General features: G+C 43.5%; 5 protein-coding genes across 5 annotated transcripts; 3 read left to right on the top strand and 2 right to left on the bottom strand.

Annotated features, from left to right (window-relative positions):
• Positions 1 to 3,631: 3,631 nt before the first annotated feature.
• Positions 3,632 to 5,938, top strand: SERLADRAFT_375533 (uncharacterized protein; the record flags this gene model as incomplete). The annotated part of the gene is made up of 14 exons (XM_007312136.1): positions 3,632 to 3,707; positions 3,771 to 3,830; positions 3,890 to 3,958; positions 4,012 to 4,218; positions 4,277 to 4,633; positions 4,685 to 4,720; positions 4,767 to 4,810; positions 4,869 to 4,953; positions 5,003 to 5,028; positions 5,084 to 5,228; positions 5,281 to 5,396; positions 5,449 to 5,519; positions 5,571 to 5,599; positions 5,652 to 5,938. The coding sequence occupies 12 exons, from the start codon at positions 3,940 to 3,942 to the stop codon at positions 5,690 to 5,692; spliced, it is 1,176 nt and encodes a 391-aa protein (XP_007312198.1).
• Positions 5,939 to 6,289: 351 nt separating this feature from the next.
• SERLADRAFT_431821 (uncharacterized protein) lies at positions 6,290 to 9,103 on the bottom strand (the record flags this gene model as incomplete). The annotated part of the gene is made up of 9 exons (XM_007312135.1): positions 6,290 to 6,649; positions 6,699 to 6,739; positions 6,798 to 6,897; positions 6,952 to 7,068; positions 7,173 to 7,706; positions 7,757 to 7,799; positions 8,083 to 8,177; positions 8,236 to 8,657; positions 8,965 to 9,103. The coding sequence occupies 9 exons, from the start codon at positions 9,101 to 9,103 to the stop codon at positions 6,290 to 6,292; spliced, it is 1,851 nt and encodes a 616-aa protein (XP_007312197.1).
• Positions 9,104 to 11,006: 1,903 nt separating this feature from the next.
• On the top strand, positions 11,007 to 12,974 carry SERLADRAFT_431820 (uncharacterized protein; the record flags this gene model as incomplete). Its single annotated transcript, XM_007312134.1, has 8 exons — positions 11,007 to 11,193; positions 11,243 to 11,453; positions 11,874 to 11,970; positions 12,022 to 12,250; positions 12,306 to 12,525; positions 12,582 to 12,631; positions 12,695 to 12,904; positions 12,961 to 12,974. The coding sequence occupies 8 exons, from the start codon at positions 11,007 to 11,009 to the stop codon at positions 12,972 to 12,974; spliced, it is 1,218 nt and encodes a 405-aa protein (XP_007312196.1).
• Positions 12,975 to 16,211: 3,237 nt separating this feature from the next.
• On the top strand, positions 16,212 to 17,929 carry SERLADRAFT_431819 (uncharacterized protein; the record flags this gene model as incomplete). Its single annotated transcript, XM_007312133.1, has 4 exons — positions 16,212 to 16,232; positions 16,286 to 16,553; positions 16,601 to 16,677; positions 17,207 to 17,929. 4 exons carry the CDS (start codon positions 16,212 to 16,214, stop codon positions 17,927 to 17,929), a joined length of 1,089 nt encoding a protein of 362 aa, XP_007312195.1.
• Positions 17,930 to 18,094: 165 nt separating this feature from the next.
• On the bottom strand, positions 18,095 to 18,491 carry SERLADRAFT_431818 (uncharacterized protein; the record flags this gene model as incomplete). The annotated part of the gene is made up of 2 exons (XM_007312132.1): positions 18,095 to 18,255; positions 18,305 to 18,491. 2 exons carry the CDS (start codon positions 18,489 to 18,491, stop codon positions 18,095 to 18,097), a joined length of 348 nt encoding a protein of 115 aa, XP_007312194.1.
• Between the last annotated feature and the right edge of the window lie 8,307 nt (positions 18,492 to 26,798).

Here is a 26,798-nt window from a genome sequence, read left to right as displayed (position 1 = left end):
TTTCTCCATGGAGTTGTCATGCTGCTCTTTTTGAGACTGTTCCTCATCTAGAGTCCTTTGATAATCTCGGTTTTTGTCTGCAGGATGGGTCTGGCGACTGCTTCTGCGTACTCCTAGGACTTCAGCAGGCATGACTGCTCTTTTAGGAACTTGTGCAGGTACTCCAGGGAGTAGACATATTTGTGTATTTGTTGCCCCACTCACTCCTGAAGGTGTTGAATCACTCCTCGGAGGTGTTGGATGACTCCTTGGAGGTGTTGTATGCCTTCCAGAAGCTGATCCAATGGACAAGCTGTCTAGCTGTATTCGGACTTTTTCCACATCAGCTGGCTGTATGTTGAGGGGCTGTCCTCCCACTGACTGTAACTCTACTTTGGGTTTCCGTTCTGAAGATGGCCAGTGTTCAGGTCTTGGTTGTAGAAACTGTTGTGGAGGGTGTCTTAGCTGATCAGGTGCTCCCACTGCTCTCGGAACGTCTCCACGGAGGTATTGCCTCACTGCTCTCGGAACATCTTCATGCTGATATGGTTCCATTGCTTGTGGAACATCTCCTTGGAGATGTGGTTCCATTTGTAATTCATTTGGATCTCGGATCCAAGGGTCAGGATCATCCTCCTCCAATGTTTTTTGGTCTGGATAGTGAGCATTCTCTGGAATGAGTCCCTCCCACTGATCTGTGCTAGTGTCTGCGTTCCAGGGAGCAGTGTCATCCTTTTGTACCTTTCAGGATTCATTGAATATGACATGCCGAATGGAAAACACAGTCCGTTTTTCAGTGTCTAGGAGTTTGTAGGCTTGCTTTCCATGTGTGTAGCCAATCATTATGGCTTTGTGCCCCTTGGAGTAAAACTTCCCTTGCCTTTTGTCTTTCGGAATCAAGGCATATGCTTGGCATCCAAAAGGGCGAAACAAAGTTGGATCAACTCTCCTTTTAAACAGTATTTCATATGGGGTCTTTCCATGGAGTCCTGATTCTGGGCTGCATGTTGTAATATATGCAGCTGTTTGCATGGCATCTACCCAAAATGACTTTGGGAGCTTGGAATTATGGAGCATAGTGGTTGCTAATGTAGCCAATGTCTGATTCATGTGTTCTGCAATGCCATTTTGTTCCGGAGTATCTGCAGCTGTAGTTTCTTGGATGACACCATCTCCTCGGAGTTGATTTTTGAATGCATTGCCAGTATATTCTCCTCCCCCACCGCTCCAGAGGAATTCTGTGTATAGTGGAGTGAAGTTTTCTTCTCCCAAATGAGTCCGGAAGAATGTTTGGACATCTTCTTTCCATTGCTTGTATCATTTCAGTGCTTCACTTTTATGTTTTAAAAAATATATCCATGGAAATTTAGAGAAATCATCTACAATGATAATCCAGTACCGAAAACCCTCCCTGGAAGTTGGTTTGATTGGTCCTCCAACATCTGTGTGCACAATTTGTATGGGGTGCTTGGCTCCGTTTCCTCCAGTGGACTGGAAAGGTAATTTCTTCATCTTTCCTAAAGCACAAGGTTCACAAAACTCCGGGGTTCCGGTAAGGGTGTCTATGTCCTGGAGCTGTCCTTTTGTAACCATTCGTTGCAAGCGGTCCATTCCAATGTGTCCCATTCTCCTGTGCAATAAATTTACATCTACTGCTGCAAAAGCTGACTCCGGGTTGATTTTGGGTTTTGCTTGGATGTGATAAAGTCCTTGCTTGTGTAACGCAGTGAGGATAAGTCACTCCTCTTTCCAAACTTCACAAGTGTTTGACCATGCTGGAAAAAGTGTTGATAACCCCGTTTTGGACAATTTGTGGACAGAGACGAGTGCTAAAGTGAAGTTTGGCACAAGTAAGACATTTGACAGTGCAATATTGTAGTCCTTATTGCTAACAGTTGCTTGTAGCATTACTGTTCCAATGCCAATGGCATTTACAGAGGATTCATCCCCAAAACTGATTGTCCTCGGAGGATGCAGAACATGGTATGTTCCTGGCTCAAACCAGGAGCGGTGAGAGACCATGTGGGATGTTGCTCCGGAGTCAATAATAATCATTGTTTTGGTCTTATCGGCTTCCGACACAAGGTAAGCTTGAATGCATTTAGCAAGGGGCTTGGAAATATGTACATGTTCCAATGCAATATGACTCTGTTCCTCCTCGGAGTCAGATCCAGATGATTGCTCCGCCGAAATTTGCCTTTTCCTTCTCTTTTCCTTTATCCTTGTGTCTTTCCTTTCCCTTCTTCCTTTGACCTTTTCTGGCTGACTGAAGTGTTTGACACTCCGAGGTGTTGTGTTTTGGCTTTGTGGAAGTCACACCACTTCTCCTCGGATTTGGGTGCTGTTTCGGAACCTCCAGGGGCCTTCCCTGACTGTCGTGCAACTTCTGCAGTGATCCGGATCTCAACTGCATCAAAGGTAAGTTTATTTTCTTCAATTGTGTTGATTACCGATGACTGAAATATTTGCCATTCAGGAGTGCATGGGAGAGATTGGAGAAGAGCAAATGCCATGAGTTTGGTATCAACTCCTAGTTTCATTCTGGAGAGGCGTGAATCAATTGTCCGGATTTTTGCAATGTGGTCCTGGATAGGTGATGTCCCATCCCAGGACAATGTGGTGAGTTGCTGGAATTAATAGAAGGCCGAGGCAATGTTGGACGTCTGATGGAGTGAGACAAGTTTATCAAATAACTCCTTGGAGCTGGTGAGGTCTCCAGTCCTCATTAGGAGGGCATTGGAGATGTGGTCCTGGTTGATTCTATGTGCCTTCTCATCCTTAAGTATCCAGGTGATCTCAGGATCCTCCGAGGAGGTAGGTTTTCCTGGTGAGGGCTTAAGCTCCTCTCCAGTAATAACCCGGAGAACTTTTTCCCGACGTAGCTTTGAGATGATCCGGAGTTTCCATATCTGAAAATTGTTGGGTCCAGTGAGAACTGGACATGCGGATGTATCGTGTGCTGTGGTCATGGTTCCGAGGTTGCTGTTTCAAATAAGAATTATTTCCTGCGTAGCTTTTGCACACCAGGGCTCATAACCTAATAAAACTATGTGAAACTCAGCCGCTGCCCAAGAGGCTATAGAAACAACTTTATTATTTACCTAAGTGAAAATACAATAGATGTTAGTTCAAGGTGATCTCTAATAAATGTAATGTAACATACCTCAGCCGCTGCCTGAGAGGCTATAGAAACGACTGAGGTATTCCTATACTAAACCCCCTACTACTTATAGTCGGAGGTGCTACTTGCTACAGTATAATGACTCCTAGGAGTACAATTGTGCTCCTAGGAGAACAATGGTGACTCCATGGATTGGTGGCTATGCTCCATGGAGAACAATGGCTGCTTTGGCAGAGACCGGGTTTATCCAGTTTTGTCATAGCTTTCAACAAATGAGAGGAAATATGTCGACTCATTTCTACAGACTATGTACAGATGTTGATAACAATCACTTTCGTGCCTCCGCAACCCTCCGCATGCCAGCCACCATCGCGGGCATTAATAAACATTGGATCGGCATATCGGCGAGCTTGAGTCCGAACTGGCTCTAACGTTTTGGTGTCACTGTGGCCGAAACAAAGGATATTGGGGAATAACGGAGTTTCAAATGCGAAAATTTCCCAAATTTAACTGTTGGGTTTTTCTCTCTTTGCACTGCCAAGTATCATGTTCCACCTCGCATCGCAAAGTATATCAATAGCGAAACCCACAAGTCCTTTATCAAATGGTATGTTTTTTCTTTCAAATATATTTGTATTCTGCGGTTGATAGGTAGCAAACTGAATTGCAGCCTTGTCCTCTTTTGCACGTGGCCGACGCTGGACAAGGAATTCTAATCCATTTGCCTATGGTCCTGGTATGATCTTTGAGGCCGTGTGCCAGTGCACTAATTATGTGGAATATTTTCAGTTCGGGGGTATGCTGACACCACGATTAAATTCTCGCGCGTCAAACCACACATGAATATTGGAACAATTGGCAAGTCTTACAGCAATACGTTATCTCCTGTTTCATTGACTTCAAATTCTCAGGTCATGTCGACCACGGCAAGACGACTTTGACCGCTGCGATAACCAAAGTCTTGTCGAGCCATGGCGCGGCTGAGTTCACCGACTATGCTCAAATTGATAAAGCTCCTGAGGAGAAAGCTCGTGGTATCACAATTAACTCTGCACATGTCGAGTACGAGACAGACCAACGGCATTATGGCCATATCGATTGTCCTGGTCATGCCGACTGTAAGTTCTTAACCATGCTATTGACGTAACTCTTCTGATTCAGGTACCGGTCTTACAGATATAAAAAATATGATCACTGGTGCGGCACAAATGGACGGCGCAATCATTGTTGTTTCTGCTACGGACGGTCAGATGCCACAGACTCGCGAACATCTTCTCTTGGCTCGCCAGGTGGGTATCAAAAAACTAGTAGTTTTTATTAACAAGGTGGATATGATCGAAGACCCCGAAATGCTGGAACTGGTCGATATGGAGATGCGGGATTTGCTGTCTACCTACAACTTTGACGGCGAAAATACTCCAATTATTATGGGATCGGCCCTTGCTGCCTTGGAAGAACGAAATGACGAAGTAGGTGCACGAAAGGTTGAGCGTTTGATACAGGCCTGTGATGAATGGCTCGATGTTCCCGCCCGTGAGTCGATTTATTTTTTCTATCGGAAGTCTTTAACCAACAAGTATTAAGGTGACCTCGAGAAACCCTTTCTTATGCCCATTGAAGGTAATTTGACATGGCTATGCAAATCCATGGCTGATGCTTTGCAAAGATGTCTTCTCTATATCTGGGCGTGGGACAGTAACCACTGGGCGCGTGAGTATATCTTATCTCGTCACTTCAGTCGCTATTGAACTTGTTTTTTCCGTTGCAGGTGGAGCGGGGTGTCGCCAATAAAGGCGATGAAGTGGAAATTGTTGGCTTGGGCAGCACATTCAAGACCACATTAACAGGCATCGGTATGTCATGTATTACCAAATTTCAATTGCACTCAACCATACGCTTTAGAGATGTTCCACAAAGAGCTTGATAGAGTATGTTTCCTTTAGGTCACTATTCCTACTTTATATCAATTCGTTGATATAATAGGGCGAAGCTGGTGACAATATGGGTTGTTTGCTTCGTGGTGTAAAGCGTGAACAAGTCCGCCGTGGACAAGTGATTATTGCACCAGGTTCAATGAGAGCTGTCAAACAGTTCCAAGCTCAGATTTATGTCTTGACGAAGGACGAAGGTAAGATAAATCGGCCACTGTCAGTAAGTATCATTTGACATCATTGTAACAGGCGGAAGATATACCCCATTTATGAGCAATTATCGCCCACAACTCTTTTTACGAACCGCAGATATAACTGCGTCGCTCACCTTTCCCAACGGCACCGACGATGCCTCTGAAAGAATGGTATGTCGCACGTTGCGTTTCTGGAGCCAAATATAATTCCCGGAATTGGTAGGTTATGCCAGGCGATAATGTTGAGATGGTATGTACCTTGGTTCACGATGTTGCTGCCGAAGCGGGTTCTAGGTGCGCGCTTCAGAGCCACTTACTCTGTACAGACTTCCTAAATTGTAGTAGATTCACACTTCGCGAAGGCGGTAAAACCAGTATGTGGCAACATTGTAATTTCTCGTATCAATCCACTGATTACTTTGAAAGTTGGTACAGGCATCGTAACAAAAGTTTTGCAGTACGCCTGATCCAGGACGAGAAATGGGAAATGTGGCCTCTATTGAACCACCAGTGGCTCAGGCGCAACGCAGCTGTTTACACTTGATATCCTTTGATGGCAAGCCTAACTAGGGCTGGAATTCACTTGCTCTCCCTTCTCTCCTCCTGTCGTGTTTCTCATATAATTCCTAGTCTTGAGAGGTGGTATATTAGCATTATACTACGGTGTAGCTACATCTGAGTGAAATATTTCCTAAAAAGAATAATGGAGAAAAATTCTATAAAATAAAACGAGGTTAGTTCAAAAACGCCATCTGAACTTAAGATCTGGTATGTTACTATCCGCATATAGTTAAAGACAGGCAGAGGGATTTCTACCGACGCAGATTAGATATTTAGCTACTTATCAGTTTGCTTATCAGAGCTCATAATCACACAGGGCCCAATATCAGAACGAGATATGAGATCTGATCACGGGAAACAAATCGATTTTTCGACCAAATACAATGTACAGCTATGAAACAACTATGAGGCAAAGTACAATGAACCGAGAACAATTGTATGAGAAGAACTATCTAGACCCCAGGAGAAGTGAGTAAGCGAGAAACAAAAAGCAATGAGAGGACTTACAAAGAAAGCCCGCGCTCGACGATGAGCTCTACATACTCATCAAACTGCGTGGATAGCGCATCGTCACCACAGATCTTCTTCATATCTGCAAGGTACTTGAGGTAGAAAGGCCTGTAGACACTGGCCATAAAAAATTGTTCATTGTAGGTGCCGGTTTGATGCTCAACTTGGGCCGCATATATAGCGGTAGCGGCTAGACAGATGATGATGTCTAGTTTTTTGTCTAACCTTTGAATGTCGTCCACAAGTACATGGCCCATCATCTCCTTACGCTTGTACAGCGTAGCCCAAACCAAGTTTGGGATCAAGCCTGCTACCAAGATGAGGCCAAAGGTTGAAGTCAGTTTCAATGGTCCCTGACGTGTTATGCTTCCATGGATAGCGTAACCTTGAGATCACTATTACAACAGAGTCAGCAGCGTCCTTGGGAATTGAGAATGTCCCCGCTAAGTGTATATCAAGTGTCAGTGAATGAAAGAAGAAAGCTAAAAGAAAAACACTTACTAACACCATTATTTCTAGCTACTTTGCCCAGAAACATCTTCGCAGTGGCTACTTTTTCTGACGCGGTAGGTAACACATTCTCAGTGAGTATGAACTTCTTCTATGTGCTCCTTAGGAACGTTACGACTATCCTGGAGCTGGGGAGTACATACACGTTTGGGCTATGAGGATTTGGTGCCATCGCTGGAACAGGCTGGCTAGATGGTGTTGGATCACAGGCTACAGTTGCAGCAGGAGGTGTCAGTGTGGGGGCAAATGCGAGAGAGGGTTCCTGGTGCGTTGGATTTGGTTGACGTTGGTTGGTGGGTCAACTGGCTGTTTTGCACAGTGCATTGTAATCAGCGTCATATGTAGAAAATAAAATAAACAACTTACACGGATTACCCCGGAACTGATGTTGTCTTCACAGCTAGGATCTTCTCCTGGCCGCAAATACGCATTGCCTCCTGGGAGCTCAGGCCAAGCAGCAATTGGCACAGTGTGAGCAAAAGTAATAGGGGAGGGCTGCTCAGAACAAGGGGGAGCTAGAGACGATGGGGCTGGTGTGACAATACAAGAGGTTGATGCAGTCTGAGATGTCAATGTGTTCACACTGACTGGGGCAAAGTTGTCCTCTTCAAAAAACGACTGTGAAAAGAAATTGTCCAGTGATTGGCTATGATTGTACTGATTGTACGATTGCTGAGACACTGGTGGGTGGGAGACTGGAGACGGGGGCCCCATCTGCTGATTGAACGTTGAGGGCTGAGGCCCTGATATCTGCAACATCTGTTCAATTTTCTCAGTGGAGACAGAATTGGGCTGATAGTGAGGGGGTAACAATGGTCTGTCAGCTGAGCTATCTAGTTGCGGGGCAAGCGAGAGCCCAGCAGCATTTAGGTTTGATCCCTTCTTTGGTTTTAGTGGTTGCTTGAAGTGACTGATTAGTCACAATGCTGGTAGACTCTTGATGTACTTACCTTTTTCTTTTCCTTGCGGGGGTTTGCTAACCCTTTCAACTCCCTGTGTTTCTCCATGACCACGGCCACGGCCCCTACCACAACCCTGACCACAACTGCTATCTTCACCTTCAGGATTATTGCCTCAAGAAACACGCCAGTGCGTTGATCAGTCTTCAAGAGGCAATATCTAAATAGCTACTCACCAGATCCTGCAATATCCACTTGGAATCGAAACATCAACATGGTGATTGTGGAGATCAAAGATACAAAGGGCCGGCAACTTTTATATTTGGAGTACCTTGAGGCGTACTTCTCGTGAATTCTATAAACTTACATAGACTTACATAAGAGTGGACGGCATTCGACATTCATACAGAAAAGCTAAAGACAGTGTAAACAAAGAAGATGCAGTTTGACACAAAGACCAAAGACCCCCATCCTATTACTGTAGATTACTAGATCAATATGAGTACAAGAATCTGAGGACAAGGACTGACCATAGCATCCTTCTCATCCTGATACTCCAAATTATACTTGTCGGATGGAATGGTATCAGGGTTATAATTGTCTGGAATGCCATCAGAGCTCCACCCATTGTCACCGTAAAGGGATCCAGGACTAATGCCTGCATGAGGGTTGTTGTCTGGATCTGCATAGCTCATGCCATTCTCATCCATAAAACCTTTGAGCACTGAAACCTCCTTATCAACTTTCATGAGGTTTGTGCGGCTGGCATTTAATATATTTTGATGGAGGCCCATCATTCCTGACGAGAGCTTGATATTCCAAGCACTGAACTGGAGTTTGCATGGTAGTTTCTCTATCTTGGCTGTCTGAATTTTGAAGGCCTTCTGAACGTTGTCGGGAGTAAGGTCATCCTTATCAGGGAGCATGAAATACAAGCTCTTCGTAAGTTCTTCTACCTAAACATGTCAGAGATCATTAATGAATTATTGCTAGCTGAGAGTCTGTGAATCCTTACTGCATGTTGGGAGAAGTGTTTGGTACAGAAGACTCTATAGGTTTGATTTTTGTAGCAATCTTTGTGATAGAAGAGGGTAGTTTCTTTCAAATTGGTCCGTTATAAGTCTTCCAAGTGCGAGAATAAGGAGTGTATGTAGTGACTCTTTTCAACAAGCGGGGCAAGTGTAGGACAGGACCTTTGTCCTTGTGTATGATATAGGGCTGGGCACCTATGAAATTGGATTCTTCCCCCTGTGAAATACCAGCTCTGTTGTCACAAGGCATCTCAAAGTCAGAGGTAGGGGGGAAATCATTTTTGTTTTTGGTGTCAGAATTACCGGGAGAACTGTTGGGAGATAGGTCTGGAAGATCAGTGAGCAGGACACTCTCACCAGAAGACATGATAGCAGGAGGGGATGATGAATGGTCGGAGTTTAAAGGACTCAGAACAACTTTTACTGAACTGCACTACAATGTGAGTACTGGATGATGATGTGGTAGTAGACTTACCAGGTGTATTGCAGACATGGAACAACCTATCCACGATGGCCTTATGGATCAAGATTTTGTCAATTGTCCTACTGAGGGGTGCTCTGCGCGGTTCGAAGATTGGCAAGAAGTTATCACTCACCTCAATGACCCTTTTCTCTCCTGCATTCCAGTACCCTTTTCTACTGCAGATAGTGAATGATCTCACCTGTGGAATGATCTTGGCAACTTACCTACTAATCTGCCTCACTGGGAGAATCAAGACATCCACCCATTGGGAACCAAAATCTCTTATCACCCTCACTCAGCATATGACTACGGCTGACTACTGAATGTTTTAGAAGAGATGAATGCTGATCAATATGCACACAAACACATTCACAACATATTTTGGCCCTTAGCCTCACAGAACGAATGGGAGCTGGCAAAATTCCTGATAGAATCGCTCGCTCAATCAATCACAGTTTGATAAGTTCTTGAAACTTGCTTGGGTAAGCTAGGATTTATTGAATGCTGACACTTTACTAGACTAAAGATCTGTCAAAGTTGAGTTTCAGTTCTGCATATTGTCTAACTTCTTTTTTGGAGGTACTTCCAAGTGGGCTTGTATGGAAAATGGAAAAAATAAAGGCGAGAAATTATCAAACAGAGAAACCCATGATTTTACTGTATAGGGATGGTTTGGATGTTGTGAAGTCGCTTTTTGGAAACCCTGTCTTCGCTAAACACATGATGATGGACCCAAAATGAGTATGGAATAGCAAGGGTGAACGGGAGTATAGTGAGTGGATGACAGGTGACTATGCATGGGCTATACAGGCATGTGAATTCTACTTCACCACAATTTCTCAACCTGATAAATATTTTAGGACCAGCTTCCTACCGGTTCTACGCTTGTAGGGGTTATTGGTGCTTTGGACAAGTCAACAGTCACTCAGGGAACAGGTGGCGTAGACATGCACCCTACCTTCTTAATTCTCGCCAACATATCTTCTGACGTGCATATGAAAGCTAAATCACACTCTTGGCTGTGCACAGCTTTCCTACCAGTTCCAACATTCCTGGACTTCCATACCAAATATTAATCCATTCTGTCAGATTGCATCAGGCATTCATGTATGGACATTGTTACAAAAATCTGAAGGCCGCGACTAGCACAGGACTGTGGATGGCTGATCCAAATGGCGTAACCCGTCAAGCATATACACCTCTCATTGCTTGGGTTGCTGATTTACCAGAGCAGCAAATGATAGCATGCACGACAAAAAATCTCTCACCAGTCTCACATGCTCGCTTGAGCGAATTCTGCGATAATCAACCACATCGACCACGATTAAACATCAATACACTGTTAGCTATCAACAGTATCCAATGCAATATGTGGGACTTTGCCAAGTTTGTACCAGAAGCAAAGTCTAAAGGTCTCAGCCTCCTATCCGACATCAACAGTGAGACTCATTAGTCAGATTGCCTTATTGAGGCAATGAGGCTAAGTCGCGCCAAATGGTGTGTAAGCGCGATCCAGCAAAAGCACCAGCTGCACCTTGGAGAAAATTTGCCAGTGAACGACCGGCACAGCGAGCGGATCCTTTCGGCATGCTATCCAAAGGGTCTGTGCGCTGTGCCCGCCTTTCACCACAAGCACTTTGTTGGTTTTTCTCACATCTCCCATTATGGCTCGGTTTCAATGTCCGGTTTGCACCCTGCGCCACAACCTGCTGCTGCATCACCACCATCAGTAGTCTGTACTCGATGTTATACACAGCAACGAGTTCCTTAGTCCCCTCAGTCTCCATTCTCCAATGAATATCACGCAATGCCCTCCGGATCTCTCAGGTCATCAAGACTCAAAGTACCACGCAAGGTCAAATCGATCCCTGGCCTCCCCACCACTTCTTCTGATGGCCATCTCAACTTATGCTTGCAACCAGGGGTGAAGAGGCTGAACCAGATTGCAGAGGAAAGTGCAGAAGGAATAAGGAAGTGCCAAACAATGCTGCAGAGTACGTCTTGACTTCTCAGCATCTACTAACTGGGTATACTTTGTTACAGATATGCCTGTTGATGTTCGACAGGTTATGAACTGCGTTGCACTGGCATCCGGTGCTCAAGCGGACACAGATTTCTCCTTGCCTTCATACCAAGCGTTCTCTGTGGATTGGGTTGACGACAAAGACTTTTACCCTGTCATCTCGCATGAAGGAGGCGAGTACATCAATTCCATTTACCACGCCTACAAATCTCTTCAAAATCCACTCACTGGGTATGTCGACTAACCAAAACAAATCAACACTGATTTTATTTCTTTATGGTTTTAGCAAAAATAGAGCTTATAATCGTGGCAAACAACACCAAAGGCAACGACTGGAGTCCATGTACGGGCACTGGGACAAGATTCTCCCCAGCCTCGCTCATGCCTTCCTCACATGAAAACATCAAGTACCATCTACGACAGGTGAGCTCCGTGAAAGCCCCCATCATGTCTTTCAGGTGACAGTTATACGGACACTTAGTAAATGAGAAGGTGTCACTGGCAATCTACGACATCTCAGGCATGTTTGTAGGTTCTTGTCACCATGGAATAATTATTAAGGCCTGTGAGATGGTTCAGAGTGGCGAACTATATGTGAACACCATGTATCTATTATTTTGTTATCTTGCTGCTCACTAACTTCAAAATTAGTGCAAAATATCCCCTCGCTATTGTTGACCACATTCTTGATAATTACGGTTCTGATGTAGGCATTAGATATGACATTGGTTGTGCACATGAAGCCACCGTACACGCAAGCCAGCTCCTTGGTGATAAGGCTTGAAAACTACGCCTACAGCTTGTGGTCAACGCATTTCATGGATATGGCCACAACCGCCTTTGCCAGCTTTCCAAACATCCGCTTTACCTCACCGGATATGGCCTTGAAGACCTTGAAACTCTTGAACGAGTTTTTTCAGCTTCAAATTCTGTTGCCCGAGGTATCCGTCATGCTACCCGCTATCATTGGCTGCAGAGTATAGACCTTCATTTCCAGCAGTGGGATGATGACCAATATCAGAATATTAGTAAGTTAAATAATACTCGCTGTTCATTACTTGCACTGACGCTTCAACACGCTAGGTAAATTCCTGTACAATAACTATCAACAAGCACTTACCATCATCAAGGACTGCACTCCGCATGTGTCCGCAATGATCACCAAGCTGGGCATAAGAAAAGACTCTATCAAGGACTGGATCAAGGCAGAACACAATCTACTAGCAAACCTGAAGGATGAACCTGAAGAACGGGTGCTGGGTAGTGCATATGTCCGTGCATTTATTCAACGAAATAAAGTGGAGTAAGTTTTCAGTCCCATTGACTGGGTAGACATGTGGATGGCTTATACCGAGTCAGCATAAAATGGCAAACAGTTTCTGAATCATTCAGGGCTGTTGCCATTGACAGTGACGCAAACTATTCTCAACTATCTTGAGACACACAGCATATTGAAACTGCACGGCAAACAGCTATGCAGGAGCTTGTTGTTGCTATACGGGCTGTCGGCAATATTGAGGAGAAAATGGGTATTGTCAATCCGTGGACTACAGAAACACCAGAATATCAACAGACCCTTCAATATATGCACCAACAGGATGTCTACCGAGCACTGGACAAGCTGCAACAGTTAGTCATACAACATCTATTTGAACTCTCTAAAGCAAATATCGCTGGAACTGGTAAGTTATCTTATCTCTTGCTCCACTGGGCCCTCATTTGATGTTTAGAACCTTAGGTTATAAACTTTGAGTTGCCATTGGGAAAGCAATCAAGACACAGAGTAAAGCCATCCAGACTGCATTAGCAAGTACAACTCTCTCGCCATGGAGATGAATCCTTTTGCACCGATCTTACAATGGTCAGATATCATCAACTATGGTTTTGTGTCCGAATTTGAGCTGTTGAAGCATATATTATCACAGAAAGACATCACGAAGGAACCTTGCACTATACCTGCCCACCGTGAAGTGGCAAACCTGTTGAAGCATACATTATCACAGAAAGACATCACGAAGGAACCTTGCACTATACCTGCCCACCATGAAGTGGCAAACAAATATTTCAAGATCCTTCGAGCAAAGGAGGAGATTGAGAGGGTTAATATTGAAGTGCGGCGTCTGTGCACAGCCATTGTGGACAAACATACTGTCTTGCAACAGTGCTTTAAATGCCTACAAGCTACTGACCCAATCCTGGCTTCTGAAATTGAAGAGATTTGACAGAGACAGATACGGGTGGATTCCGTCTACATTATAAGGCTCAATGCTATTGAGTCATTGCCGGGGTTCAGTGGTATTTGAGGGACAGGCGTCCGGCTCTACAATACTGCCCGTACACTTAGGCCAGGTATTGTCACTGACATTGATGTCATAGATAGTGCCGAACACCAACATATTGAGGATGATATGCAACACATGCAGGATATTGAAGTTGCTGAGGATAATGAGATGAATGATGAAATGAACCGTCTAGAAGACTTTGTAGAGGCAATGGATAGTGTTAGCATACCATCTCATATGTTAGTTTGCTGGAAAATTTAACTACCGTTGAATGCTACCTAAAATGCTCGAGCTAAGTAGACTGCCAGTGTGTGTGGCTCAGACCCTAAATTTCTATCATTACTAAGAACCTAAGCCAAACACTGTCCATTATGTCTGATCCTGTTTGTTGTAATATTTACACATACTACAACTTACCTTCTCGTTACAAACCAGCACAGAATGGCACTGAACATTGAATGGTGTTCTGCTTAAAATCTAACCCAATTACATGTTTACTTCCTAGTAACAATGTAAATATTGTCCAGTATATTCTATGATGAATGTTATACAACTATATAATTTATGTATCTTGTATCTTGTTGTTGTAAACCAGTGTTGAATGTTGTCCAGCATATCTGACCCAGGAGTCAAAGACTCAGAACTTTTCAGAGGCTATTGTAACATCCTTAGTGTTAGAGTACATTTTTATTGAAGAGGAAAAATCACAGCTACAGCTTATTATATGTACCAATCTCAGCACATTGTATAAGCCTTCAATACTTAGCTGTGGTATCAGGACATGTTTGATGCTGTATCACATACTTGAGCTGCTACCATTAGTCGATCAATCAGTGATTGAGTGTTAGGGACCAGATCACTTAGTAACAACGGATCAATTGTTGAGTTAAGATATGCTTTTGACGAAAAAACCCACTCCCTAATAATCCATAATCTCCAAGTCACCCCCACACAACCACAAATTATCCAAGCACCAAACCCTGTAGTCTCTGGTGCACATCTTTATCCACACTTTCTGGTTCCTGCTCCAGTGCCAATGCAGACTCGTATCAATCCATCAAATGTTCAATTAAGCTCAAGTCCTTCTCAGGATCCTCAACAACCAGCACAAACAATCCCTTCTATTGCAAGTAAGTCGTCTCTACATACTTGTATAACAATTCTCTAACTGTTACTCGGTCAGCATTGGACTCACACTCATCTCAGAATCCCCAACAACTAGCGCAAGCAGCTAGTTATTTGAGCAGTAAGTCTCATCAACCTTATTGTTTATTCTCACAGTGAATAAAATTTATCTTGACATTAGCACAGGACATGCAGTTGCTGCCTTCCATACGTCAAAACCTCCCCAGCAATATCAACCAACCTGAAAGACTAGCTGATGAAAGGGATATTCAACAAATTTTGAGGCAGGCTAGAAGCAACCTACAACTGCAAGAGATAACAAGGTATTATTGTGATTGATACAGACAGCAAAGGCTCAAATAGGTTGTCACCTCCAAATCACAACCAGCATCTGCCAGCAGATGACAGTTGGATAATCACACCACTCGGTTCCCCCCCTCTACCAGACAATCCTGGGATGGTCCCACCTCTACCTCCTTCACTCGCATACTACACTGAACCAATGTTGTGGCATTTGGCTTTACACATGATGTGGAGTCTTTTCTGTGTTGCCGACAGACTTCAATGTGCTCTCTCTGCAAAATTGATGCCACACTAGATTATGACCTTCGAGACTGGTCTTGCTGTTTTATTGAAGCTGGGTTAACGTCAGATGAAACAGCTGAATTAGAAGGACTACTCTACTCTTCTTTGCCACCAGAAGCTTGTGAGATTTTACTGGCAGCAACATGTACTAGACCAAGTTGTCACCAAAGCTCTAGCATCTCAGCTTCTTCAATTAGCACTGTAAGTAGCCTCACAGATGACTCCATTCCCTAGTATCTGTGTACCAGTTGCAGTTCTCCGAGCCATACTCCACGTTTTGTGTAATATAAGTTCATCATAGCTTTGATATCAGACCACGTGCAACTATATGTGGTATCAAGTAAAACACTCCAAGTTGTTCATAACTAATTTATGCCCTTCAACCAAGCACTGGTTTTTCTATTTGTGTTTTACTCGTGGTCAATTCATTCTCCAGTTCTTCTGACAAAGCCCCACAGTGAAAACAAGCAAAATGCACACAAGAGCAATAAAAAGCGGCTCAGGTTTGAAACCATGGAATGTGGAAGGACATTGCCCAGCACCGGAAAGAATATATTCATACCATTCAAGAGATGGCCAACAAGCACAACACATATGTCTTTCTATTATTTTCAAGTTTTTCAGCTGCTAATCTGTTCCTTAGTTTTCTGTCCAGTGGATGTCGAAGCAATTTTTAATTGGGGGGAAATTGCTCTCTAACCATTGATCAACCAGTCTCTTTCACGCATATGTCAGCAAAAATGCTTGTGAAAAACGAGAAGCAGGTATGTCTGATTGTGTTATATTTTCACATCCCTGTTTGCTCTTTTTAGGCACTTACAGCGGACGGGAAACTCTGATTGAAATCACACGTGAAGCTTCCAAGTTGTATGAGTGGAAGTTTCTTCCTGATGATGAGAAATAAAACATACTTGCAGCTCACAATGAGAAGAAGAAGGCACACCCCACCTCTCATAAAGTCACACCAAACACAATCACATCTGAAATTGATAACACAATGGCCAGTCTTGATCCAGAGGTGAGAATCTCTGGTCACCACAATGTTGCATCTAACTTGCTAACCAACAATAGCTTATTGGCCTTGAAACACGTACGGGATGCAATATTTTATATTGTATTGCTCGCGGTGATGTCAAGGACAATTTTTCACCGGGTGTACATGCTTCTGCAAAAGTTATTGAAGCATGCCTTCACATCTTCAAGAATACACCGGAGGTGATGGCTTTGAAGATTGATGGCTACATCACATCAGGTGTTGGGGGACTCCTCAAGATTTCTGGCGGAAGGAAGAGCACACAGATCAAGTCTGAGATACGTGATCTCATTAAAACAGGGCTCTGTATGTATTCTTGCTCCAGGTTGTACATTTACTGACTACCAACCCAGATGAGATACTAAAGAACAAACGTAGCTACAGCAACAATGACCTCCCGATTATGAACTACGCCAACTACAAGAAGTTGGTCTGCAACCATTGTAACAACCAAGAGTTAGTTACTCTGGTGCACACAGGAACACACTAAAGGTAGTGAATGGGGAGTGGTTACCCCTTAGGCTGCAGAGAGTTTGTTGGTTAACAACAGGAGGACTTGCTGAGGAGTCTCCTGGATCTATTGGGGTATATATACTAATACAGAGTATTTGTACTTATGTACTGTACAGTTGATAAAGTTAGTGGCTGATGATGTCATGGGGTCTAGCCCACATGACCAGCTCCACTGTGTGAGAGAGTTGTATCTAAAATAAGAATAAGGCAACACGGCGCGAGAAAGAGGAGTTTTGAACAAAAGGGGAAGTGCCGCATGGCACTATGTGTGAAAGCTAAAGTGTACAAGGTTAAAGCGGAGAATGAAAAAGAAGGAAAGGTCCAAAAAATTGTGTTATCATAACAACCATGGTGTTGAGCTCATTGGGTGGACCGAGAGGGATGTGGTAAATCCTGGCCAGATACAAACGATGCCAGCCCTGACTCATCTGCTGGATGCACTTCAGAATGTAATATGCTTCTGGAAGGCACTTAGTGAGGCTGAGTGGGACGTAAAAAGAAAAAAAAGACTTGCCGGAACACAGGAGAAAATGCGAGCAACCCGTTCTGACAAAGGCAAGTCAAAGAAGGGCCAGAGCTATAAAAGCAGGGCCATCATGGAATCAGACGAAGATGAAGAAGTGGATAGCGAAATTTGCGGGGCTGCTGAGCACAAAAGGAGCAATGAGGATGCGGATAACACAGCTGAGGGCACCAGGATCAAGGCTAACTTTGCGGACACTACACCCAACCAGCTACCTAATGTACAACCGGCCAATCTTGCTATGGCAGTCACTTCAGTCACTCTCTCGTCATCTGCTACAAACAACAGAAGCCCTACTTGTTCAGTCCACACTGCCATCATCCCACCTTCATCCAGCCTAAGCATTGTTGCACTGACACTGCCAGGGAGTCATGGGTATTTTTTACACTCTGAGTCCCTCCTTGACGATTTTCAAAGTGCTGATCCCACCTTTAATGCCAATCAAATCAGCCTCAATCCTGATCTCAATCCAAACCTCATGTTCTCCCCCATTTACAGAGACATGAACAGATGGGACAGTCCATGGCTGTCACAACCGGGAGGAGGCTCCGAGTCCACGAACGGCATGCAATTGGACCTCACTGATATGCCTACCTTGGCAAACCAAACTCTGAACAGTGCATGCATGCGGCCTTGGGAGATGTAGCATAGTGTAGTGCCGCTTGCATGCACTGTTCTCGCCCAACTCAGGATGTTCAAGTTGTTTCTCGCACTATTTAAGAGCCATTGATGTAGTATCAATAGAAAAATAGGGTGAATTTTGCCTAATTATTGATGGACTGGTGTAGTGTTACATTACATATGCTCTCTATCAACTTAGAAGTCTAAAGTCTCTCCCTATGTAAGACTCGTTGTCGCTGTCTACAACAATGAGCAGAAAAGACCGGCGCAAATCGGAATTCAGGGTGAATGCTTCAGCACCGGATGCCAGTGCAACGCAGTTCATAACCTGTCGAACATCAACAGGCATATCTGTAACAAAGTATACCCAGTTAGTAGATGCTGAGAAGTCAAGACGTACTCTGCAGCATTGTTTGGCACTTCCTTATTCCTTCTGCACTTTCCTCTGCAATCTGGTTCAGCCTCTTCACCCCTGGTTGCAAGCATAAGTTGAGATGGCCATCAGAAGAAGTGGTGGGGAGGCCAGGGATCGATTTGACCTTGCGTGGTACTTTGAGTCTTGATGACCTGAGAGATCCGGAGGGCATTGCGTGATATTCATTGGAGAATGGAGACTGAGGGGACTAAGGAACTCGTTGCTGTGTATAACATCGAGTACAGACTACTGATGGTGGTGATGCAGCAGCAGGTTGTGGCGCAGGGTGCAAACCGGACATTGAAACCGAGCCATAATGGGAGATGTGAGAAAAACCAACAAAGTGCTTGTGGTGAAAGGCGGGCACAGCGCACAGACCCTTTGGATAGCATGCCGAAAGGATCCGCTCGCTGTGCCGGTCGTTCACCGGCAAATTTTCTCCAAGGTGCAGCTGGTGCTTTTGCTGGATCGCGCTTACACGCCATTTGGCGCGACTTAGCCTTATTGCCTCAATAAGGCAATCTGACTAATGAGTCTCACTGTTGATGTCGGATAGGTGGTCTCAGCGGTGTTCATCATCCATTTTGGCGTGATTGGCCTCTTGCAGACCTGAGTAAATTTCTTGTTCCTGAAATTCTACATACATGTCATAAGTTCTTTTTGATCATGTCTTGCTGTAGTGTAAAGAAGCCATTGGAAGAGATGAGCTCGATGCACGTTACAGAAGCCTGCATGCAAGAGTGGGTTTCAGGCATTTCGGGAACAGTATCTTGTATGTCAAACAAATGACAGGACGCAAACATCGCGAAATACAGAGAACAATTATTGTAACGTCAGCAGGCACGGTTACCCCTTCTTTCTTGCAAGCTATACATGCTCTTGTTGACTTCATCTATCAAGCTCAATCCCCTATGCATACTCCGTCATCTGTGAAGGCTATAGTGGCTTCCTTGTCTGAATTCCACAAGAACAAACAAGCAATCCTAGACGCTGAAGCTCGTTGAGGTGCCTCTACGACCATTGAGCATTTTAATATCCCTAAACTGGAGCTATTGCAGCATTTTGCTTGAGCAATTCAGAATATGGGGGCTGTTATCCAGTTTACAGCTAACATCACCGAACATCTTTTAATCACACATAGTAAACATCCATTTAGTGGTACTAATGGCCGCCTATTTTTTGAGATACAATGTGTTTGCATCCTTGACCACTTAGAAAAAGCGCGAATGTTTCACTTATACGCAATCCTCCGACACCAAAATATCTCCCTCATAAATTATCTTGTTTCCAAAGAAAGCTCTGTCTTAGCTGAAGTTGACCCCAAGTTGAGCTGGTTATCCCGTGCTTTACCTGAAGAAAAACACATCTTAAGCATGCAACCCATCCGCAACCACTTTCTGAAAAGAATTCAGTCTACTCATGCCAAGACAGTGTTCCACCTCACAAAATATCCAGATATGGAGTATATTTTAATCCAGAGAGCAGTGGAACTCTTTGCCTTGGAAGACTTACCAGGGCCTATAGCCGATTATGCATGAGGCTTATTAGGTTTCCACAGATATTCCGGGCCTACTGATTGTAGCAATCTGTCATTCACGCATATCCAAGTGTGGTACAAGTGCAAGGTGACAACTACACTCAATGTTTTGTTTGCATATCATCATGCCTCCGCAAACTATTCAAGCGTATCCGCCTTTGCCTAAGATGCCGCTTGGAAACTGTGACACAGTGAGATTGGGCAATCCTGATGGGATCTCCTGTGAGTGTAACTGCATTGAGCTTGCTGGCATTAACAAGAATTACAGTGATTAATTTTTTAATCTAGCTACACTGGTGGTACAAGTATGTATCATATTTCAGGCAATAGAACCACAACGGACTGCCCTCGAGCAACACCTATTGCCAGTACTCATTTATGGGCAAAATTACAGATATGCAGGGATGCAGAGAGATAACAGCGGGGCCGTTATGGAGGAGCCATACATTGATATGTACCTCGTTGAACGTCTCTTTCAAAATTCAACAACATCCACGGGAGAAAGACGTTGTGTAGGCAATGTATACCCTCTAAACTCAGTACACCTACCTGTGGATTTCATACCAGTCTTTGGTGCAGTCATGGATCACGACATCAATTCTAGCAATTTTCTTGAGCTTCCCACTACTTTCTATGTAAATAACTTCTCGGACAAGGAGACATATAATACATTTTTAACAGAATTTGCTGATTGATTTTGTTGTATTCACATTTGTACTAGTATTCACCCCGCCTACCAGTAGTACAATCATTGCTTTGAAATGTGCTTAGCCCTAAGCAAGTTTTTTTGCATTTTACAGATGTAGTCCCCCCCAGCAGACCCTAATAGGAATATCCTGATTGGGAGACCTAATTACTGTGGGAAATGATGTGGCACGACCCATGTCGTCAGTTTTGCTAGTACAGTGATAATTCTCCTGTAACTTCAAGGGGCTACCAAAAAGGGAATGCCTGATGCTGACTTGATTTTTTTACATTTGTTTCATTCTGCGATATATATCAGTGTTTTTCATTAACAAGGTATCATGAAATTTGAACACACCATTTGCTGAAGTGTTGCTAACATGGATATCTATAACAAAGGGGACGGTGGTCCCAAATGCCGCGTGCAAGCCACGTTGCGTTGGTTATTTTGCTTAGTTTTGCTTGCGTGGTTTTTGTGGCAATACAGGAGCAGCAGTACAGTAGTAGTGAACACAGTGAAAATAGTAGCCATATTGAAATTCTCACACTTATAAGGATAGACAGCACAAGTTCACTGACTCCTGACTAAATAAAATTTGATCACTTAACTGTATTATTATTACTCAAAAGATAATGTGGAGCAGCTCAGTCAAGGGCAGTGGAATACTTTTGATATCATCATACAGTCAATTTATCATAATTGGGGAACAACTTGCTTTATTCACAGTGCTGCTGGATGTTGGTTGTGGTCATGGAATTGCAGGAGATGGGACTATTGAGATTCCTGCCAACATCCTTATGCCAGAAAACACCATAGACTCATTAGTTGACATTACCTATCCTGGAATTGCAAATGGAGACAGAGATAACCATTATTTCCTTCACTGCATCATCCTCTCCACAAAAAATGATGCCATTAGTAACCTTGATTCAGCAATGGGAATTCTGCCCTGGAGAAGAGTTAGTAGCTCTGTCAATTGATAAAGTGGTTAGAGAGTGGCATAAACATTATCCTGCAGAGTTCTTGAACTCCTTGCAAGTATCTGGCCTTTCTGAAGTGCACCTCAAACTTAAAAGCTGGATGTCTGCTTATGCTCCTCTGCAATACTCATCCCCTAAATAGACTCTGTAATGGAACACACATAATTTTAATAGAGATGAAGAGAAGAGTATTGAAGTGCGGTGTCTTGGGAGGAAAACATGCAGGGAAGATAGCTTTTATTCCACGCCTCACATTGGAACCTCCATCAGAAGAATTGCCCATCAAGCTATCACATTGTCAATTCCCTGTCCATGTTGCCTTTGCCATGACCATTAACAAGTCTCAAGGGCAATCAATGACACAGGTTGGGCTGGATTTATGTGTCCCAGTGTTTTCACATGGGCAACTTTACATTGCATTGTCGCACTGCACTTCAGGACAGAAAATAAAAGTGCTATTTCCACATGGTTTAAATGACAGATGTACCATCAATGTGGTATATCCCAAAATTCTGACTGGCTTTATCTGTGACTAGCAAGTAGACTTTTCCCCAATTCTCAACCTTTTGACTAAAGTGTTTTGTTCTCAGATCATATTATCATCCTTTACCATTTCTGGAGTCTCTTTTTTTATTTCTCATCAATCTATCAATGTAATACCACAGAGTTTTTATGTTACAATATATGTTGATGTCTGTAAAGATTCAATGAACCATCTGCTTGAGTTCAGTATACTGTGCACAAGTTTAGGGCAGGCTTATAAGGACATTCAACAACAGAACAGCAAACATGCATCATAGGATTCAAAGACCTAACATACATTACAGGCAGCATAAGTTCACTGACTTAACATTTTGATTACTAAACAGTATTAGTATTATCATTTATTATACATTGCACCAGTGGCAGAGCCATGGGCTGGACCTTGTGATTATAACTCCACTGAATTGTGCTGAGTGTGCCGCCGCGTGCCTCAATTGCAATTATCAACCTTGGGCAATGTTAGTTTTGGTGATTTTGCACCTAGTTGTGCTATCTATTTTCCCTTCTTTCTAAATCACTTCCCTCTTTATTCTTTTTGCTCTATTGTTCAGTATTCACTGAGCATTCTATAATTTCACCTTTGTGGCTGATTTGTTTACCTTTGTTTACAAAACTTCGGACTAGTATTGCAGAGTCTAGTATTCCTATTCTTTAGTTACTCATACTGGACTCTAGATACTGTACACATTCTGTACTCTCTGATAATAAAGTTACTCATACTGGACTCTAGTTCTGTCCCTGTTAGCTCTCAGCAAGTGGTTAGACACTTCCCAGAAGTTCTCAATTGGACAGGCAACCCTTGAGCTTGCTGTTTGTGTTGATCACATCCCTTGTGGATTCACATCAAATGGGGGGAAAAATACTCCACATGATGACACCTCTTCCCTGCCACCGTTATCACAGACTTCTGCCTTAAGAGAGCTGGCTCTCCTGATTCAACAACCACCAAGATCCAACCCACCATAACTTTTCACCACGGCGACAACTACATGCCCTCTGAATTCAAAAACACACCTCCAGACCTCCTAGAGGAATACACCAGGACTCTTCCACCTTACTTCTGAGGTGCAGTGTAGAAGGTAAAACAGGACAGAATTGTTGGCAAAATAATTTGAAAGACCTCAATGCAGGCCTTAGGTCGTTGTAAGAGGGTCAGCCCTGCTGCCAATACTAATAGCGACCACCATGACTCAGACACTGAAAACATCAACCCGAATGAGCCCGTTGTCAAGAAGTGTTGTCTTACCTGTACCCACATTGACAAATCATCACACCAAACAGCAACAGGAGATTATTGCTCAGATGAAGGAGACAAAAAAAACTTTTGAGAGGGTATCAGAGAGCTATCTTGATATTCTTGTGAATGTTGTTGCGAACTAATTACATTTGCTGCTGATCACAAGTACTCTTTACCATACTATAAAATCAGTGATAAAAGTATTTGCAAAGCTCTGGGTGTTGACAATTGAAGTGGACAAAGACCTGGTTGAAGCAAAAACAATTGATTGCATTGGTGAACAAAACACTTGTTCAGTAGTAGTGTCCAACTGGAGACCTGTAAACATGCATCTTCCAACCAGCATTCAAGAACAGCAAGTGTTTGCAACAATATCGAACCCATGCTTGACTTCAATCCTCACTTGGCCCATGACTGCGTTCCATGCCTTTTCCTCTTTGGTGCGGTTGCTGGGTCCCGCAAAAGGGCTGACAATTTGGTTGCTGATTCCATAGGCTGCATCGCCAAAAATTTGGGGGTGTCTGTGCTCCACTGGGTATTTTCATCAGTCCCATCTTGTACAGCATGCTCAGTGCACTTCTCAAGCAGCCAACTTTTGTTTAGCAGGAAGGAATCATTCCTCCGCCCCTCTATTGGTTCATACAGGTGCCCAAACATCCCGTTTAGTAGCATAAGTGCCTGAAACTTGAACAAGTGATATTTCTTATGGCCGTTGTAGGCCTGTTGTTGGAAAAGTGTGGACAGCATATCCGTCAAATAGTGTAGTCTAGGAACCCCCAAATGCCCAACAGAGGTGCACCTGCTTCATGGACTGCACAAGCATACTTCTCAAGGTTTGGAGGGGAAAGCAGATGTGTGTGGCCAAATTCAAGGATATGGTTCCAGTTTTTGTTGACATACATTGCAACAAAGTTGATAATCTCAGAAATGGATGACTGCAAGCAATTAAATTTCATGCAGAGGTTGTACATGTCACCGGCAGAACAGAAATGTGCGCATGTCAAGCAAAGCGCTTCAATTGCCGAAAAAGTATACCGTCCAGGTGTTGTGATCTCATCTGGTAGCCCAATGGCTTCGACCAAATCAAAGAGCTCATCAGCAGTCATCCTGTGGGTATTTTCTTGCAGTTAGTCTTGTAGCTCTTGCCGAGTTCTTTGTGACCCGGAGAGAGCTCACCTGAACTGACATAGACACTCCTTGTCCTCCAGGGATTGGAGCCCACTCTTCTATTATTCTGTTTCCTCCTTGAGCTTGGCGGGGAGGAAGTCTAGTCGCACATCAGAAACTCTCAGATTCAAGTACAAATGTGCTGACAAGCTGGGCGCTATTGTCAATGGTGGACAAGATTGGGGCAATGAGCTGACGGGAAATGAATTGGTAGTGTCGGGAGAGTAGTGGTAGGTGCACCGTAGCAATCTTATGTCTATCAGGCATGGTGGTGGGCTGTTGTGATCTATTGGGGTATTTATACTACTACAAGCTATTTGTACATGTGTACTATATAGTTGATGGAAGCAGTGACTGATTATGTCATAGGACATAGCCCATGTGACTAGCTCTACTATGTGAGAGAATTGTATCTAAAATAAAGGGAAGCAGTGTAGCGCAAGAAAGTGGAGTTTGAACAAAAGGAAAGTGCCACATGGCATGGTGTGTGAAAATTGGGAGAGAAAGTTAAAGTGGAGAATAAAAGTTAAAAGTCCAAAATTTGTGATTGCAACACTACCCCCTCCTAAGGCTTGACTTCCAGGTGAGACCAAGTACCAGAGGTAGTAGTTATATGGGTATTGGTTGAAAAAGGGAATTAAAAAGATTCAAATCCATGCCTCTAAGCTTCCTAGGAGCTGAAGGATTCTTTAGAATAGAAGTTGTGAACAGCATTGCGGAAGCTGTCCAGATGGGCTTCTGGTTCCCATGTTCTATCCTTGTCTCCATAACCCTTCCAGAGGACCACAAATTCTAGTTTTCCACCCTTCAAGTGTCCATCCACCACCTGTTTGACTTTGAATTCTTCTTCACCTTCCTGGGTGACTACTACCAGTCTGTGTTACAATACCCAATTTTTGGACCTTTAAGTTTCATTCTCCACTTTAACTTTCTTTCATAGTTTTCACACACTGTGCCATGCGGCACTTTCCATTCTGTTCAAACTCCACTTTCTCGTGCTGCACTGCTTTTCTTTATTCTTAGCTACAAGTCTCTCACACAGTGGAGCTGGTTACACGGGCTGCACCCTATGACATCATTAGCCACTGCCTTCATCATCTGTATAGTATACATATACAAATAGTCTGTAGTAGTATAAATACCCCAATAGATCAAGGAGACTCCTCAGCAAGTCCTCATGTTGTTTACCCATAACAAACTCAGTCCTATCTCAAAGGGTAACCACTCCCACTCACTTGTCTGAGTTGTACACCAGGGTATATGTATTAAGAACAAAGCTTGAAGGAAGTGTCTAGCCACTTGCTAAGAGCAATCAGGGACTGGAACTAGAGTCCAATGTGAGTAACTAAATTATTAGAGAGTATGACAGGTATACAGTACCTAGAGTCCAATGTGAGTAACTAGAGAATAGGAAGCATTGGACTCTGCAGTACTGTCCGAAGTTTTGTAAACAAAGGTAAACAAAGCAGCCACAAAGGCGAAATAATAGAGAACACAATTAATAGTGAATGATAGAAGAATAGATAGAGAAAGGAATGAAAATATATAGGTAGCACAAAGGTGCAGAATCACCAAAACTAACAATATGAACTCTTGCCTGTCCAGGCAGAGTGGCTCTTTGTAGGGTTTCACACAACTAATATTGACTGTGGGTACTACCCTCATTTGTTTTGGGAGTTCCAGCTCCACAGTATTGGGCTTGACTTTCTTAATCCGGTAAGGTCCAATCCACTTTTTGGTCAGTTTTCTAGACTGCTGGTCTTTTAATCTTAAGTGGTTGGTATCTAACCAAACCAGGCTGCTGACCTTGTAGTTAGGGGCCTTAGAGCGTCTATGCTCTGCCCTGTTTTTCATCTGCTCTGCAGTTTTGAATAGCACCTCACACATTTTGGCATTTTGTCTAAGACAGACTTCATGTCCTTGGCCATGTTCTCAGCAGTCTTGTTTATGCTTTTGCCAGGTTCTACACCCATCCTGGGGAGGTACAACCTTGTAACCTTGAATGGTGCCTTCCCTGTAGCCACATTCACAAAACACCCTCCTCCTGATATGGACAAATACCCTTCAGATCAGATTTTAATCTTGATTGAGTGTCAGGACAGCTTGCCTGGTCATCATTTACGCCTAGTTCAACATCCAGACATAATATTAGGCTTTATGTTAGTCTTGTGGTGTAGTCGTTGTAGCTGTAGCTCTATAGAATTTATAATACTTATAATGTATCTATACATGCAGGTCTGTTAGAAGGTGTCACCTTTCACTTTCACATCCATGCTCCAAAACCATGGCAATGCAGTGTTGCGGAGTCCAGTTGCATTGAGATTCATGAG

This window comes from Serpula lacrymans (genome assembly GCF_000218685.1).
Source record: "Serpula lacrymans var. lacrymans S7.9 unplaced genomic scaffold SERLAscaffold_1, whole genome shotgun sequence".
NCBI lineage: Eukaryota > Fungi > Basidiomycota > Agaricomycetes > Boletales > Serpulaceae > Serpula > Serpula lacrymans.
Note: the sequence above shows the minus strand (reverse complement) of the source record. Positions and strands in the feature narration are given on the sequence as shown.